Genomic DNA, 18,587 nt, shown 5'->3' with positions numbered 1-18,587 from the left:
GGCTGGGCCCCGGAGGCCTCGCTGTCATGAGAAAAGAATCCACGGGTCCAAAACTCGCTATTTTTAGGTCTTGGTGGATTTGAGCCAGTTTCCTGAGTATAGTAATTACCCAAATATTTTATTGAATAGGGCCTTGAAAAGTAACAGCTCGCATATTACTCTACTCGGAAGTTCAAACAGGTTTAGACGCCATACCCCTAATCCGCGAAGACAAGTGACAGGCGTCCTTGCGCTGCACCCTGCGGTTGGCCCAGCTCTGCTCCTCTGCCCCTGTCCACATCCACCCCTGACGGGGCCACTCTGCGGGGTTTGCTCCCAGGCACACCTTTCCAGGCCAGCTTCTCTCCTAAATGCAGGACTTGTGTGCTCCCTGCTTCCTGGACATCTCCTCAGACCTGACGTTTCCAAAGGGATCGCTTCTCACACACCGGGCCCCAGGTGCTCCTCTGGGGAGAAGTTTTGGTCCATGGTTCCAGCCACCAGACTGGGACCCCACCCTTTGCCTCACTCCCCAGTTGGCCCTGGTGACTCCATCTTCAGACTCTGTAATGAATCTGCCTCTGGGTCCCCACAGCCCCCACCAGCCTGGTACCACTATGTCTCTTCCCCTGGAGCTGGTGCCTTGACTTCCCCCTCCCCCAGCCTAGGTACCTCTTCACATACACACAGATGGATCTGTTAGATAACGTAAATCATAAATCGTAGATCCCATTTGGATGGCTCGCCTCGGAGCCATGCAGGTCTCCACCCCTCCCCCTGGCCTGTGACGGAGGAGTCAGGTGCCTGTGAGTCCCGTCGTCTTACCTCTGTTTGCTTAATGTCGGGTACAGAAGCTTCGGATTCCGGTGAAGGTTTAGCAACGATTGCAAAGAGAGATGCCTCCAGCCAATCCAACCCCAAGTTTGCACAACAGAACAAAACACTCACCCCAAAGTTCAGCTGGGGAAGGAGAGCAGTCAGAGAAATAAAAAAATTAATGACGTCATTAGAGTGGGGGCCAGTGAGCGGCTCCCTTGCATCAGCGGGTGTTGGAGTGTGCCCAAGATCGGAAAGCAGGCAGCAGTGCTCTCTCAGCCGCGTCTTCCCCTAATTAGAGAACAGACCGCAAGGGACAAAATTGCAAAAGAAATTCCAGCTTCTCTAAGAACCTCAGAACGATGGCAGCATGAGCACACAGTGGGCAGGTACAACGTACGGGCCACTCTGGCAAGCATTTCACGGGCGCTGATCCTTCTCATCGTCACACAGTCTGAAAGTTACAACTCTTGTCCCTGTTCAGCAGATGAGCAGACTGAAGCCACTGAGGTTAATCAGCTCGCCTGAGACCTCACAGTCAGGAAACGGCAGAGCCATTGCAAAGAAAACTGGTTCCGCAGTCCCTGTTCCTAACCAACTCAACAGATCTGAGTTTGGGAATGGACTGGACGCCCTGCTTCAAGTCCAAAAACAGGGACATTTCAGCAAACTTCATAAGCCAGACCATCGGACTCATGCACCCAGAATGGCCTCCCTGGTCAGCCAGACTTCCGGCCATGACAGTGAGGTTCAGACAAGGCTGCCATGGACCTCAGCAGGAGAGGGGCCTGGCAGCCGCGGGGCGATTCGCTGCAGGTGTGTGGGACGGAGGATGACACACACAGACCCACTGTGTCCCTTGCTAAGGCAGTGGCTATTGTGCGCACCACCAAAACGTCCACCCCAGGCTCCTTGGTGGGAACCTGGAAGCTCTCCCCTCCTCCATATGGGATTAATTATGGGGCCTGAGGATGACTTTACCTCTGAAACATTCTGTGGCAGAGTCAGTACTGTTTGTTGGCCAGACCCGTTTCCTTTCTGCTCTGAGCTCAGCTCAACTGCACTTCTGAGACTCCTCCTCAGCGGCGGGGCCACAGGTCCGAGTTCTTTCTGATAGCTGGGACGCCGGGATGTCGGCTGGAGTCCCGTGTGGGCCACCGCAGCCTGGCCCCCAGCCTCCTGCAGTGTCTCCCGTCCACTTTGTTCCCTCTCCGGCAGGCACGCTGCAGAGGACAGCCAGGCCCAGGGGAATGGGTGGAGGGGGGCTGGGTCCCTGGATGACCACATGGAGCGGACCTCCCTGCCATAGCCGGGCCCCGTCGCAGACTCACACTGGGCTGGGATGCGAGTAAGAAACACATTCCCGGGCGCCTGGGTGGCTCAGTGGGTTAGGCCGCTGCCTTCAGCTCAGGTCATGATCTCAGGATCCTGGGATCGAGTCCCGCATCAGGCTCTCTGCTCAGCAGGGAGCCTGCTTCCTCCTCTCTCTCCCTCTCTGCCTGCCTCTCTGCCTATTTGTGATCTCTCTCTGTCAAATATATAATAAAATCTTAAAAAAAAAAAAAAAAAGAAAGAAAGAAACACATTCCCCGCACTGAGTTTGGAGGGTGCGTCCTGCAGCAAACACAGCTACTTGACTAATTTCTCTCCTCCTAGGTGATCCTTCCAGAGCTACCGCTGTGCCCATCACTGCCTTTCCACCTCTCTCCTTGCCCTCCCCGCCGCTGCCCCGCCTTCAGCCATCCCAACTCCAGCTGCTAAGGCAGAGCGAGCCTCTTCAAGCCCAAGTCAGTCTATCTGCTCCTTGGTGTACAGCTGACAATGGCACTGCCAAATGGAGCCTTGGAGGGACCCCAGTGTGGCACGTGGTCTTCCCAGGCCTGCTTTCGTCCACGGTCCATGGGCCGGCTTTGTGCTAGCTCTCTCTTGCCACCCACAGCGCCCGGCCACGGGTGCACCGGGCATTTCTGTCTTCGTGGCTGCTTCTCTCACCAGACTCCTCCTGGAATGTCCTTCCATCTCTCTGCTCTCTATTTCCTTCTGTCGGCTTAACTGCTCCTCATCTTGTGGGATGAGTCTGGCCACACCGCCTCCGTGTCCCCCCCACCCCCCAGGGACCCGCACACCACACACCACCACGGCACTAGGAGTGCTTGGCATAGAGAGTGTTGGTTGTGTGTGTCGTCGACACAGAGCAGGGCCTCAACAACTACCCAGCACCCCGGGAGAGGACAACAAAATGATCTCCGGACATTGTCCAATGTCCCCCGGGAAACAAAGTGGGGCCCACCCGAGAAGCCCTGCTCTGGGGTCATGTCAGAGAAGGAATCGTCTGCTAACTGTAACAAGAATTCAGAGGGCACGTTATCTTGATGAGCTCACCCTAGTCAACGCTGACCTGAAACCAGATTTTGTCCAAACTGGCTCTCAGAAGCCAAGTTGTGGGGACCCAATTCAGAACAGGTTCAGGGTGGCAGACCTGGGGCCTACTGAGTACCCACCAGCTGCTTCTCCTTTGCCAACAGACCCCAGGCTTTTTCAGCATGGCCATATGGCCAGCACTAGCAGTATGTTGAGATTGGTCTAGGCCATTCTGGATCATTCTGGATCTTAGTATCCCAGCCTCTCCTGCAGGTAAGGGTAGCCGTATAACCAGTTCAAGTCAAGGAGATACAAGGGGAAGTCTGTTGTGAGGGTTTCTTAGACACTTTTGCTTTTCTGTTAGGGTCAGAAGCAACAGACAGCACACTCCTCCAACCTCTCTCCCTTTCTGATTGCAGGCATGAGGGCTAGGGCAGGGGGAGAGTCACAGATGGGCCAGCTGTGGCCTCCTAGAGCACACACCAAGGCCCTCTACCTCCCGCTTCCTTATTATGAGGAAAAGAACTCCTGGCACTTGTTTGTGTCCCTGTTTGGGTTGAATATTGCCCCCAGCCGTTCAGGTCCACCTAGAACCTCAGAATGTGGCCTTATCCAGTAGTAAGGTCTTTGCAGATGTGACTGGACAGGGATCTTGACATAAAGTCAGCCCTGATTTGGGGAGGGCCTCAGTCCCATGACTGGGGGCCTCACAAGAAGGGAGGGATGGAGACAGTCCAGGGGACAAGACCACATGGGGGCAAGAGGCGATGAGTGGAACAGCGCTGCCACATGCCTAGGGACACAAGAAGCCCCCAGGATCCCTCAGGAGCTGCAGGAGGGACCCTCCCCTGGGGGTTCTGGAGGGCAGCTGGGCCCGCTGACAACTTGATCTCGGGCCTCTGGCCTCCAGAACCATGAGAGAGGCAATTCCTGTTGCTTCAATCCACGCAGTTTGTGGTCGTAGGTTACGGGCCACCCCAGGCAACAAGTGCGGCCCCTCCTGAAGTCTTCTGTGCCTTTAGGAGGACCGACTCATGAGCACATGGACGGGGAGCCAGCTCAGATCGCAGCCTGGGGGGGTTTCTCTCCAGGTACCCTCCGCTGAGGATAAGGGAAGGGAGCCAGGTGGAAGGTCACTGTGGGGAGAAATGAAGGACGTCTCTTCTACTTCTCCGTGGGACTTTTTTTTTTTTTTAATGTGGCTCCCAATATGTGCCACTAATTTATTCCTTACTTTTCATCATTTATACAATCTGAAGATTTATACAATCTGAAGAGAACCCTGAGTATCACTGAGACCTTTAAAATGGAGGAGACGCATATGCCGCTTCATTTGTCTTCCACTGTGAGGAAACACAACTTCCCACACAAAGTGGTATCACACAGAACTGAGGCTTACCATTTTCTATGGTCACAAACTTCGAATATTCTCTACTTTATACCTATTTAATATCCACTATTAATTTGAAGCACTTTGAAATATCTATTTTTTGCTTTCTCAAACCAATATTTTTAAATGTGCTCTAACTTAAGTAAGAATTTTTTTAAAATGTCATTTCATTTATATTAATAAAAATTGTGTATGTTAAACGTATACAACATGGGGATTGGATCCACCTATACACAGCAGCACAAATACTGCAGTGCTAATTAACTTATCCACCTCCTCACATAGCTTAACCCCTCCCTTTTTTTTTCCCCCAGGTGGGGTCTTTTGAGATCTGCTTCCTTTCACAGAGCTCACCTTCTGGTGAAGGACCTTGTATACTTACCAGGGTCAGGGAGTGCTTCCTTGGGCAAAAAGAGCCCAAGTGTAATTTCTGGACCCCCTAGATCTAGATTCCCTACAGACCATTTTCTCAATTTTTCCATGTCCGTTTAGGTCATAGTCCATGTGACATACCAAAGTTAATTTTTTATGGGGTCTAATTTGTAGTACTTGCTATGCTAAGCCCCCAACACTGGTCATCCCTATGGGCCTTTGGTGGCGGGCCAGCCTCCGAATCCTCACCTGGAAAGCAGAGACCCTGAGTCTGCTTCTTGAATGCTGAGAGAGGGGCCGTCCTGGGATCCCGTGGCATTTGAAGGGTATAATTCCTCCCACAGGAGCCCTGGGGCAGGGCTTGAGACAGTACTCATCAAAGGAGCTCACACTCACCTCACCAAAGAAAGCACCAGACACTGTGCGAGGACACAGCAGCACCTCTGGAGTGGCCTTGTCGATAAAAGACAGAACGCGAATTTGACCAACACCTTAGATTCAATGGCCAGCTTACAAAAAATATATGGATTACAGGGAACGTGTTAAATGATGCCACAGGGAGATATAATTGACAAAATCTAGACTGTGGGATGAATGAACCACATTCTTCAACAATAGATGCCCCCTCACAACCTGCCCCCCCAAAAGATGACAGAGAAACCACAGATTAAAAGCATGAGAAGATCTAAATCGTTATATAGACCTTTTGTTTTTGACAAAACCACCAGTTAAAAAGTTTATAAGATAATCAAAGATAACATGGATCAGATATTTGATGATATGAAGGAAGACATTGTTACTACTACGTAGATGTGGTCATATTGTAGTTACGTTTCAAAACATATGCTTATAACTCACTAATGCATACTGTGTCATTTATGGATGAAAGGATGTGTTACCAGGGATTTGCCTTGAAATAACTGGAGGAGAAATCAGGTGAGGACATTGGTGAGCAAGTCGGACCTTGTGCTGATAGCTATTGAAGGGGTTCGGTATATATAGTCTCCCCAGTGTTATGCAAGTTTGGAACTTTCCATAATTAAGGATAGGAGGAAGATAGTTTTGCAGAAAAACTCACTCCCAAGATTTCCTTTAATGAGTGGCACTGGCACCTAAAACTTTCAAAGGGCTCAGCGTTCACCCCTTGCAGGCGGGAACCCACCTCTCTGAAGGAAACCTTTCTTCAGGACGGGCACCACTCACCCCGCCCATTGTATTATTTGTCTTCTGGTGACCAGAGATTACCCACAAGATACGCATTACTCACAGAGACTTAAAGGCGACCCTCCACGGCACTTTAGCATTTTTCTGATGCTTGCTATCCTGGGTGCTTTCTGTAGCAAATGACAGTGTGACCTGCCCAGAACACGAAGCAACCAGGGTGGGGCTGGACTGGGGGCTATGGTGTAGTACGGCTGGGGCTTGGGGCCGCCACATTCATCCTGGTTCCCAGGGCACCCGTCCCATCTCTCTTCTGGTCTCAAGGTGGCTACGGTGGTGCCAGGCATCCTACACAGAGAACTGTGTCCACTGGTGATGTGGAGAGTGTCCTCTGGCAGATCTCTTCTTCCTCACCTGGAAGACTTTCCCAGGAGTGTTCTGGCGGCCCCCTCCTCTAGAATGGGGGTGTGTACTATGCTTATGTTGGCACTGGGGGCGACCTTTCTGCATACCTGCCATGCAGATTCCTGGGCAGGACCAGGGCTCTGCCACCCTGAGAAGAAAGGGGCGGTGGGGACAAAGGACTTGTGTGGGCAGCCAGCAGCATCTGCCTAGAGGTTGACATCTCAGACAGGGAGGATTCCGGCTCACGTCTGCCTGTCCAGGTTCTCAGGAGACTTGACGTCGCTGACCACCTGTGGAGGAGTGCCTTTCCACTCCCGTGCACCAGGCAGATGCTCTCCTGGATCCTACGGTCCCCCCACTCCTCATTCAGGTCCCACTGGGGTCCCCAAGATTCTCCTCCCAGTGTCCCGCGCCCCTGGCAATGTGACTGCAGCTTCTTCTGTCAGGACATGGAGGCTATTTCTCTCCCTCTTGAATCTGATCAAGGCCCCGTCATTTACTTGGACTCACAGAATGCTGAGGATTATGCTGAGGAAATGAAGACATGCCAGGTCTTACTTCAGGCATGTCTCTTGCTTTCTTGAAACCCTGTTCAGCCACCCTGAGAATAAGCTGGGGCTCCCCTGCTGGAAAAGGAGAGACACATGGGCCCATCAACCCTGGTGTTCCAGCTGCCAGACAGCGAGCTGCCCGTCATGTGAGTGTGGTCGCTCTAGACCAGCCAGCCTCAGCTCTCCTGTCAGCTGAGTGGAGCCTGAAGTGACTCGTAAGCCGAGATCCGCTGTGTCTGATCCAGATCAGCAGAACCACACAGTTGATCTGTAGACTTGTGAGCAATAATAAACACTTCCTTTGAGCCACTGTGTTTGGGGGTGGTTTGTTACCCAGTAGTAGCTGACCGATGCACATACACCTTGATTTTTTTCAGTTACTTACATAACCTATTCAGTTCCTGTGAGCAATTGAGTTTGGGAACCCTGAATTAGGCTTAAAATTGCCCATGGAATTTACTTAAAATGCCGATTCCTGGACCTCACTCTGAATAAGTTTCAGGTCTGGTGAGCTCTCGCTGTCTGCGTTTTAACCAGCATATCCGATTCTGGCGCCGGAAGTCCATGGTAGTCAGAGTTCCAGAAACTATTTGTTCATGAGAACAGCATGAGAAGAGAGAGGAGTTGGTTTTGGCCACAGAAGGAAAAATCTGGGCTTATCTGTGAAAACTGCTAAGCAGTGAGAAAGGCTTCCTCTGCCCAGAGCCACAGGGACTGCAACAGGGACTACATATGACTTAGTATTCGTTCTTGTTTGGCAGAAAGAAACACATTGCTTCTAATTTACATACAAACTTATGATCAAATACATACAGCATGAAACCCTGTATCTAATTATAAGAAGTTAACTATGGCTGATGAATCAAAGTTAGAGGGATTAGTTAGAGACAAATTAAAAAGATAGAGCAGGAAGCCATAGGAAAAAACAACTTAAAATGTTGTAAAGAAGTAGAGCAATCTGTGGCTAGATCCTGAAGCCAGGAAGGCTTTCATTCCCATTGAGTTGCTCAGCCGACTGTCGGTCATTTCACCAGTAGCCAACCAGGACCCGCCATGTGCCAATCACAGTTTTCAAGCTCACACACAGCAGGGAAAAGCACAGATAAAAAGCCCCCTCCTTGGGGCGCCTGGGTGGCTCAGTGGGTTAAGCCGCTGCCTTCGGCTCAGGGCATGATCTCAGGGTCCTGGGATCGAGTCCCGCATTGGGCTCTCTGCTTGGCAGGGAGCCTGCTTCCTCCTCTCTCTCTCTCTGCCTGCCTCTCTGCCTACTTGTGATCTCTATCTGTCAAATAGATAAATAAAAATCTTAAAAAAAAAAAAAAAGCCCCCTCCTTGTGTAACTTAGATCCTAACTGGGTGAGAGGACACAGATGATAAATAAGGTAAATAAAATTCATGAGATGGCACAGTGGATTGAATTGTGTCCCACCCCGCCCCCTCTCACCAAATGAACTTCAAGTCCTAACCCTGGATATCAATAGAATGTTAGCCTTATTTGGAAATAGGGCCTCTGCAGATGTAATCAAGGTAACACGAGTTCATTAGGGTGAACCCTAATGCAGTACGAATGGCATCCTTGTGACAAGAGGAGACACAGACATGGGGAAAGCTCCATGCAGTGATGGAGGCAGAAAATGAAGTGAGGCACCTACAAACCTACCTGCCCTGGAGACCTCAGAAAGAGAGCATGGCCCTGCCAACACCTTGATTTCAGGCACTGAGCCTCTAGAATAGTAAGAGAATACATTTCTGCTGTTGTGAGTCACCTAGTTTGTGGCCCTAGGAAACCAATGTAGATAAATGCTAAGAGAAACATAAAGCAAGGAATGGAAGCGGGGAGTGTTGAGGGTTGGGTTTGTAGTTCAGATCGAGCAATGTCGTCCCTAAGGTGTGAGAGTGGGTAAGGTGGGACCCATGGGGGAATGTAGCATCCAAGGGGAGGGAGAAGAGCAAGTGCAAAGGCCCTGAGGCACATCTGTGCCTGCTATGCTTCTGGCTGGAACAGGCTGGGTTAGGGGATGAGCTGGAAGACGAAGTTGGAGAAAAAGAGAGAAGGACCAGCCAATGTAGGGACTTGTAGGTCATAATAAGCCTGAATTTGAGAAAGGAAGCCACTGGAGAGTTTTGAGCGGGAGACTGACATAATCTGACCTTTTTTTTTTTTTTTTTTAAGGATCACTCACAAGCTGCTCTGTGGAGAAAATGCCAAAGAGGACAAGATTGAAATATGACAAACTAGCTAGGAGGCACTGTTTTAAAATATGCTAGAAATAGTGGTGGCCTTAAAGGGCTGTAGGTGAGTAGATGGAGTGAGGGGTAGCTGTTGAATTTTGGATGTTTCTTGCAGGTAGACACAAGAAAATCTGTTGGTTATGGGGAGGGGAGACTGGGATGACCCAGGGATTTTGGCCCTAGGCACTGGAAGCAAGGAGATCCACAACAACCGCTGTCTGGCTTGTGTGTGATCTCCAATTTATTTAATGCACATGTTCTAATCCTTGGTCGTAATTTCCACATGTACAATACAGACGCCTGAACCAAAACAGTCATTTATAGTTCGATTAGCATTTGCCAAGAAGCCTTAGCAGGCAATACACGATTTTCAGGTTGTTACGATGTCCTGAAGTGTCAAGCGCTGAGTAACGTGTACTCAGAAGAGCGGGTTAGAAAGGGCTTCTCTCAATATGTTTAAGAGGAACACCGGCCCCAGCGCTGAGCTTCCTCAAAGTTGCCTGGCCAGGGAATGCATCCGCTGGGTGGGGACCAGGACAGGCTGGGCTCCAGAGGGGCCACGGTGTCCATCACACCGGCTGGGCTCATGAGGCACAAGCAGTCTTACATAATGGCACTCTGGCGTTTGCTCTGCACTCCACGGTAGGTGTGGTTAGCGGCTGAGTCCTAAAGACAGCACGGTCAAACCGGGCTTGGGGCATCCTCTGGACACAGGGGACTCGCCCCGCGGACAGGATCTCTGTGGAATCTGGCCACCCCTGTGCCAGCTGCGAGCCCAGACACCCAAGCACGTGGGCCGCTGCCCTGGTAGGCAGCACTGCCAAGCCTGCCTGGGGAATCACGCCACTGAGCTAACTGCAAAGTTTTAACTTCATTCTAGGCAATAGGAAATCATTTCTAAAAGGAAACAAAAATGCCTATGAGGAGATCCTCCCAGGAGGGTCCCGCTCTGTCCAGGGCGGCGGCTTAGCGGGAATCGCCGCCCGGGCCGCTGGCAAGTGACCGCTCCTCCCGGAGGACGCCGGCGAGCACGTGGGCGGGCACGAGTGACCGCAGCGCTACCGGCTGCACACGGACCCCGGAGGATGGACGGCAGGAAGCCTGGGGGCACTTTTGTCCTTCTCCTGGGAGAGCGGCCGGACAGTGGTTCGTGCCGCCTCAGCTCACTGGTACCGCGAGCCGGCGGTCCCCGGGCCAGGCCTGGGGCTGGATCTCCGGCCTTGCCTGGCGGCGCGGAAACATCCACCCAGCTGCGGCGGCGGCGGCGTCTCATCTCTGCGCACGCGCAACGCGACCGGGCGGCTGCCGGGACCCCGGCCTCAGCGCGCATGTCTCCAGGCCTCGGCCTGCTAGCGACGGCGGGAGGTGGGGCTGGCGGAGGAAGTCGCGGCGAAGGCGGCGTAGCAGCCCCCTCACTTCTTCCGCGCCACACTGCAGCCAAGTCTAGTCTAGAAAGACCCACGCCGCCGCCGCCGCCGCCCTTCCAGCCCCTCCCAGTCGCGTCTCCTTCCGACGCGGTGCCCTCCTCACCCGCAAGGGGGAGCGTCCCAGTGCGCAGGCGCGGTAACCAAGGTGGCGGTGTCTAGTGAGGATTTGAAATCGGCTGCGCGTGCGCACTGACGTCCCGGCCCCGGCGAGGGAGGCCGCGCTTCCTCCCCGCCCCGCTCCCTCCCCGCCCCTCATTGGAGCGGAGGCGGCGGCGCCCCCTCCTTCCCCCGCGCCCTGTCGCCGCCGAGAGTGTCTTTTCGCCGCCGCCACCACCGCTGCAGGAGCACGGAGCGAGCGGCGCGAGCGTGACCGAGGGCCCGGCGCACGGCGGCCGCCCTCCCGCGGGTCCCGGGCCGCGCGGCGCCTGGGCCCGCCCCCTCGGCCCGGCCGCCCGCCCCTCTCCGATGGCCTCTCCCCCCGGCCCGAGTGGAACGCCGCCGCCGCCGCGGCCCCCGCGCCCGCCCCGCGCCGCGTGAAGGGAGCCCGACAGGCCCGAGCCGCCCGCCTCGGCCTGCCCCGGGCCCGCCCCGCGCCGGGACCCCGACGGGAGCCGCCGCCGCTGCCGCGAGCCGGCCGGAGCCGCGGGCGCAGGCCCGCGCGCCCGTCAGCCCGTCCGCCCGCGGCCCGTCCGTCCGTCCGTCCGTCCGTGCGCGGCGCGGCCGGGGCTCGGGGCGCGGCGGGGGCGGGGCCGCGGCGGGGCGGGCGGGCGCGCGGGCCCGCGGGGCGGCGCGTGGATGGATCCGCGCGTGGCCTGGATCCAGCCCGAGCAGAAGGGGCCGGCCAATGCCCTGTGGATGCAGATCTGGGAGACCTCGCAGGGCGTGGGCCGCGGCGGGTCGGGCTTCGCGTCCTACTTCTGCCTCAACTCGCCCGCGCTGGACACGGCGGTCGCGGCGGGGGCGGCGGGGCTGGGCGGCGGCGGCGGCGGTGGTGGCGGCGGCGGCGGCCTGGCGGGGCCCGCGCTGCCCGCCGCGTCGCCCCCGCCGCCCGCGCCCGGCCCCGCCGCGCTGCCCCCCGCGCTGCTGACGGCGCTCGGGCCCGCGGCCGAGGGCGCCCGGCGCCTGCACAAGTCGCCGTCGCTGTCGTCGTCGTCCTCGTCCTCGTCCAACGCCGAGTCGGGCACCGAGAGCCCCGGCTGCTCGTCGTCGTCCTCGAGCAGCGCCTCGCTCGGCCGGGCGGGCGGCGGCCGCGGCGGCGCCTTCTTCCACTTCGCCGACGGCCCGCCGAGCGCCCCCGGCGCGGCCAACGGGCACCCCGGGCCGCGCGGCCCCGCGCCCGCCGGCTCCCCGCCGCAGCACCAGTTCCACCCGGGCCGCCGGAAACGCGAGAACAAGGCCAGCACCTACGGCCTCAACTACCTGCTGTCGGGCAGCCGCGCGGCCGCGCTGAGCGGAGGGGGCGGCCCCGGGCCCCAGGCGCCGCGGCCCGGCACGCCGTGGAAGAGCCGCGCGTACAGCCCCGGCATCCAGGGGTGAGTGCGGGGCGCGCGGGGGGACGCCGGCGGCGACTGGCCCGGCAGGCTTCTCCTTGCACTGCCCAGTAGATTCCTGGTGTAGAGGAGCGGCGGTCTGCGGCTCCGATCCCCGCACGGACCGCGGAGGACGGCGGCCGCTGCGCCCGACTTGGGCCCCTGGAAGGGGGTGTGGGGTACTTCACCTTCTTCCCTCTCCCCAGACATGTTGGGGACCCCGTGTCAAAGTGGGGCGCAGATGGGTGTGCAGCTTTATGTCAGCTGCAGACGGTTTTAGTATTGCCGGGAACTTGAGTCGAGTTGAAGGCAAATACTCGTTAAATAATAACTTTTTTTTGAGAAAAATCTTTTTGGAAGGTGATTCATTGTCTTTTTGTTTTTTTTTTTTAAATTAGTGATACAATTTAACCAACAGTGAGTTTAGAAGTAATTTTTTTGGATGAGGGTGTGTGTGTGTTATGATTCAATTTTATGCAGAAATTAACATAAAAAGCATTTTTCTAGTTTTGAAAAAGTAGTTGATAGTCTTCAAAGAAGACAAAAACGTTTGTAGCAGTTATTCTTTGGAAGATGCTATTTTTATTTAAAATATTTCCACGTTGGCCTAGAGGGGATTCAAAGTTCTACTTAAGTTTAGTGCAGTTATACATGACAGGGACTGTTTAAAAAAATCTTTTTGGTTGAAACAGTCCCAGGTGAGACTGCTCAGGTGGGAATGCTCCCTGCCCAGCCCTTTTGCCTTCCTGTGCTTTTCTGAGCATCTAGAAACAAAGCGTTCCTATGTAGATTTTATGTCGTTATTTTAAGACTTAAATCATGAACTTTCTTTGCAAGTTGTATGCTGATTTAAGAGCTGCATAAGGATTTTCCAGGATACTAGGATTTTTTTTCTTTTAAAACAAATATTAGAGTTCTACTAATCCAGGGATTGCTAGGTGTTGAGATTACTTCTTAAAGTAACTCTTTTTTGTTATAAGTCTGTTCATTCAGGTTGGAAAATGGTTAAGTTGATACTACTTTAAAGCAAGTGAGATGCATCCTAAGAGCTTCATGTCCTGCAATTTGTTTCACCTGGTTTGGGTTAGAAGTGTTACATTCTTAAATTCCCTGAAGCCCCAGTGTGCATTTCAGCCCCAGGTAGGAGCCATTCTCCTCTTGCTTCTCTTTCTCCAGCCCTTACTTGGCAAACTGTCCAAGAAAGGGTGGTCTAGAGCGATTTCTCGATGTATAGCATCATACCCAAGTTCCTTGGTTGGGGGGTGGGGTGAGGCATGCAGGTTTCCAGGCTGTCATGTTTCTGGAACTGATTCTGTGTCTTAGCACTAGGAAAATAGGAGGACATGTGGTCTTTACTGGTAGAGCATTTTGGGGTCCAGACGGTCCCAAGTCTTGCTTCTTCCATGAGCTGTTGGCAGTGGCGGCATCATGCCCTTCTGCAAATTACTTAGGCCCTGGAAAATGTTTCCTCACCCTTAGGTTTCTAGAAATCTTCAATACATACATTATTTATTTATTTTCTTATTTACTTGAGAGAGGGAGAGAAACACACACCAGGAGTGGGATTGGGGAGGAGGAGCAGAGGGAGAGGGAGAAGCAGGCTCCCCGCTGAGCAGGGAACCAGAATGGGGCTTGATCCCAGGACTGGGATTTGGACCTGAGCCGAAGGCAGATGTTTAACTGAGTGAGCCACCCAGGTGCCCGTGCTGGTGCTTTCATTAATAAATGAGCCCACCAAATACGAGGTTCTTTGCTAGGACCTGAGGTAGTAGTTGGCCTGGAAGTTGCCTGTCTCTTGATTCTGCCTCTGAACCTGGCCTCCATCCGCGTGCCCCTGCGCAGCAACACACTAGCACAGTGTGCAGATCTTCCCTCCTCCTTGTCCGTCTCCCCCATCTAGTCTTTGATCAGATCTCTTTACCCTCACGCAGCATGTCACTGCTCGCGGAGATTGCTCCAGTGGCCAGCGGTCCTTGCACACACTGTTGCCGGCCCCTGAGCCTCTCCCAGAGCGGCCAGTAGGAGAATCTCCCCCATCAGCAGGTTTGGTTAAGTCTGTCCCCTTTAGAACACCGTGATGGCATCTCTGCGGTCCTCCTGGGGTTAAAGACTGCAGCCCACAACTAAGCCTGCCTCCTGGGCGCTGCTGCTCTGGGCCCTGCCTGGGGGCCTACTGCGGGTCCTACCCTGCCCCCACCATTGGCCTGTGAGGTTTCTGCTCAGAGGCCGCGTGGAGGGTTGAAGAGTAGGTTCCGAAGCAGCCCAGCCAGGAGTTCCCCGTTTTAACCTACCTGAATACGAGCCGGTGCAGTCCTGCTCTTGGTGATGCTCCTTCTTTTCTCCTTGGCTGCCTCTGTGGCTGACGTGTACCACTCGGGGTCTGTCCACTTACTGCCATCTCTCCCTAGAGGAGGAGCCTGCTAGGACTGCCTGCCATGTGTCTGGAAGGGTGGGGTGCCCCGTCTTGGTTTGCTACGCGGAATGCTTCTAGCAGGCCACCGTTTGGGGTGGGGGGTACTGAGCAGAGGAGCAGGAAGTCAGAGCAGCCCTTGAACTGTGGAGGTTTGCCTGTGGTCAGAGGAGGGAGGTGTTCCTCATGGTCCTGCCCATGGCGGGCCGCTGGCCTTATGGCAGCTTTTTGGTATCGAGAAATAAGTCCGTCTAGAACTCGCCGCCAGCCGCCAGCTTACTCAGAGGGATAAGGAAGGCCACCACCACGTGTTTCATTTATAGCTCAGAAGGGGAAAGAACTGCGATGGGAGAGCCCTTGACCTGGTCAGTAGAAAGGAGCCTTGTTGGTGAGTAGTGGCTCAGACTTACTGTGTAGGCCCAGGACAGGTGTTTCTGGAAGGACCATGTCTGTAGTCCCTAGAAAGGCTGAGCCACTGGCCGCTGCTGCGGGAGGCTGAGTAGCGTCAGCCCAAGCCAGCTGGGCGTTGGCGGGGTGGTTTGAGGAACAGGCACGCTGTCTGCTCTTTTCTGGGCTGGAGGGCTTTGCCCTTCGAAACTGTACTGGTGGCCTGGCCTCACAGGGTTGCCGGTCTGCTTCCACCCTTGAGGAGGTGACGAAGCCAGGGGAGGCAGACAGGATCCGAACGGGAACCCTCGGAGCAGGGAAAGGGAAGCACTTGTCTTGGAGCAGCTGTTTCGTGTCTCCTTTGAACTCTCAAACTTTTGTTTGGGGATGGTGTGGAATGTGCTCTCTCCTCTCTACCTGGGCTTCTGACTTAGGGACGTGGGCAGGTGTGGACAGGTTCCTGGGCCCTGCACTTCCCAGCCTCCGGCCCTCGTCACCTTCCTGTGCCCTCACCTCCACTTCCTGGCCCAGCGAGTTGTTACTTTGCCCTGGTCAGTGCTGCCACAGCTTCAGAAACCTCGTGAGCCTCAAGGCAAAGAAAAGTCGCAGGTGGGGGTGGGGGGAGCTTGGACCCCAGGTGTGTTGCTGCGTCCTTACTGGTGCCCTGTAGAGCCCCGGGAGGAGCGTAATGAAACGAGGGAAGGCCCCTGGCCTCTGGCGGGCCCCTGCAGGCGGGGCCCTGACCAGGCTTCAGCGTGGGCTTTGGCCATCTGTGGATTGTCCTCTCTGGTGTGCCTGAGTGTGAAATGGTCATGGAGCATCCTTCCTGCAGGGCTTTTAACAGTGTTTATTTTTTGACATTTTCTGTTCAAAATTCAGCTCTTCGTCTGATACTGGTGAGAAACGGACCCGTGTGGTTTGTAGGATGGTGACCCACACCCCGCAGGACTCTGTGTGTGTTTCCTTCACTCTTGTTTGGAGAGGCTGAGCCTGGAGGAGGATTCAGGAGGCTTCAGGATGCCTCCTCTCCCTCTGTGCTTCCAGCCTGACTTGGCACTACGTAAAGTAGCATGTGGGTGACCCCCTCCCCCAGTGCATCCTTGTGGGGACCCAGTGGGAGGGCGCAGGTGAAAGCCCAGCAGGGCCCATGGCAGACGACAGCATCGCCTCTCCTGGTGCGTCCTCTCTGTCCCATATCCGCCTACACACATCATGGGACACATGGGAGAGATTAGAATGAGACCTGCCCCGCAAGGTGACAGAGCCCCGGTATGAGGTCGTGCGTGGAAGCTGTGCCCGCATTGCTGCTGCGCTGAGCATGTGAAATGAGCTCCTTCTCAGAGGTTCCAGCCCCCTTAGTAACAGTGTCGCTTGTTCCCACCCGGTATGCCCTGGCCTGTCACTGCAAAGTGAGATCGAACATCTAGGGCGGCGTGCGGGCAGTGATGAAGTTGGGGAGAGTTGTGCCTGGTTGCTGGTAAGTGAAGATGCACTTACTGCTGACCCTCGGAGAAGGGCTGGACAGACGCCTTGGAAAAGGATTGTGGTATGAAACAGGCTGGAGGAGTCCTGGGGGAAGATAGAGACCTCGAATGTTTTTTGCAGAAAACAACCTTGGTAATGCCCGCGCTGCCGAAGTCACCGCTGCCGAAGGCACCGCGGGGTGGGGCGGACCCCGTCGCTGCGGGGCTGCCCAGGGCTTGTGAGGGAGGAGCTTAACGCAGCGATGCCGGTGGCTTCTCAGCAGTAGCGCAGGTGTGATTGAGCACCTTGGAGAAAAATTTTTAAGTAAATGTTTTAAAGTATCAATTTTTCATAACTTTGGGATTTTTCTAGGTAAAGCCTCAGACTTCCTTTGGGCACTATTTAATAAGAAATTTTGTTTCCCACTGTAAATGGAATCGTGTACGTCCGTGGGTGGAGGCATCATGGTTATCCTGGGAAATGAGGATTTCTTGCGCATTGGTTTAGGACCTGTTTTTTAAGTTGCAGAATGAAAGAAGCTATTAAAAAGCAAGACGGGGGCACCTGAGGGGCTCAGTGGGTTAAAGCCTCTGCCTTCGGCTCAGGTCATGATCTCAGGGTCCTGGGGTCCTGGGATCAAGCCCCAAATCGGGCTCTCTGCTCAGCAGGGATCCTGCTTCCTCCTCTCTCTCTCTCTTTCTCTGCCTGCCTGCCTACTTGTGATCTCTGTCAAACAAATAAATAAAATCTTTAAAACAAACAAACAAAAAAAACAAGACAGAGCAAACAGCAGCCTGTGAGGTTGAAGCTGAGAAAAGCTGTGTTGCCGCTGCACCCGGGCGCGGGCTGACAGGTGACGGGGCTCGGTGTCCTGCTCACAGGCTCTCGAGGACACAGCTGCTGGCCGTGACTCTGGAGAGGCCCCTCTGGACTCTCCGGTGTGAAGGCTGCTGGGTGAATGTGGTACCGGCGTAAAGGCAGATGGGTGACCTTGGTGACTGAGACAGTTGCCCGAGATGCCTGTCCCCCATGCCAATCTGTGTCCCAGGTGAGGTGGTCAGGGGTGCATCTTCCTTCAGTGCGGGATTTGCACCGCACATTAAATGGCTTACTCCGGGGTTTCCAGGCCACAATTGTTCTTTGTGGCTGTGTGACAAATGAGCATAAACTTAGCAGCTTAAACCAATACTCCTTTACTGTCTCATGGACTCTGTGTGTCCGAGGTTGGGACAGCTGGGTTGGCTTCCTGCTCAGGCTCTCACCGGGGTGCAGGCACGGCGTTGGCTGCTGCGTTCCTGACTGGAGCCCAGGCTCCTCTTGCATACTGCTGGCGAATTCAGTTCCTTGCTGTTGCAGGACTTAGGTGCCCCATACTTTGCTAGCTGCCAGTTGGGGGACTGTCTCAGCACCTTAAAGCCATCTCTGCCTTCCTTGGCTTGTGGTGCCCCCATCTGCACACTGGCAACAGAGCTTTGACTCCCTCTGGCCGCTCCTGTGCCAGCCGGCGGAGGCCCTCTGCTGCAAGGGCTTGTGTGTTTGCGTCAGGCCCTTTCAGGTAGTTGTCTCTCTTAAGGGCGTGTGGGGATGATTTTGTCTCCGCCACGGTTCTGAGGCTTGGGGCATGGGGTCTTCCGGAGGCTTCCTTCCATGGCTGAGGGCATGCTCCTGTAGGTAGACTAAACCACGTGGTTGTCTTTTCCGGCACTTCTCTCCCTCGACTGGACTCCCGCCCACTGCGATGACTCTGGTAGACTGTGGTCTGTCCTCTGGCTTGGTCGTCACGACTGAACTCAGGCAACCAGAGAGACTAGCTCTCGGGGCCTTTCTGTGCTTGTCTCCTGCGTCACCCAAGAGATGTGTATGTGAAAGCCATGTGAACGAGTACGTGAGAACTACAGCAGTTGAAGTCCTGTTCCTGAGGCCACGTGCACTGGGCAGCTTGGGAAAGCTGTTATTCCTCTCGGGGGTCGGCGGGGATGCGACATGATTCACTCATGTTGCCTCTGGAATTTAGGTCTAAGCCCATAACAGACCATGTTTGCTTTGCACAAGACCCCACACCGTGTGTACAGCAGCCCAAGTTCATGGGAGTGGGCGCCTCCC

General features: G+C 54.7%; 1 protein-coding gene across 2 annotated transcripts in view; it reads left to right on the top strand.

Annotated features, from left to right (window-relative positions):
- The first annotated feature begins 11,457 nt into the window (after window positions 1–11,457).
- The window catches only part of TENT4A (terminal nucleotidyltransferase 4A), a 45,162-nt gene continuing 38,032 nt past the window's right edge, over window positions 11,458–18,587 (top strand). For both annotated transcript variants that reach the window (XM_044234037.1, XM_044234030.1), the window contains exon 1: window positions 11,458–12,226. In XM_044234037.1, coding sequence (XP_044089972.1) covers window positions 11,490–12,226 — 737 coding nt within the window. In that variant the 5' untranslated portion in view covers window positions 11,458–11,489. The remainder of the gene's footprint in view (window positions 12,227–18,587) is intronic.

Source organism: Neovison vison, chromosome 1, assembly GCF_020171115.1.
Source record: "Neovison vison isolate M4711 chromosome 1, ASM_NN_V1, whole genome shotgun sequence".
Taxonomy (NCBI): domain Eukaryota; kingdom Metazoa; phylum Chordata; class Mammalia; order Carnivora; family Mustelidae; genus Neogale; species Neogale vison.
The sequence above is the reverse complement of the archived record's forward strand: the minus strand, read 5'-3'. Positions and strand labels throughout refer to the sequence as shown.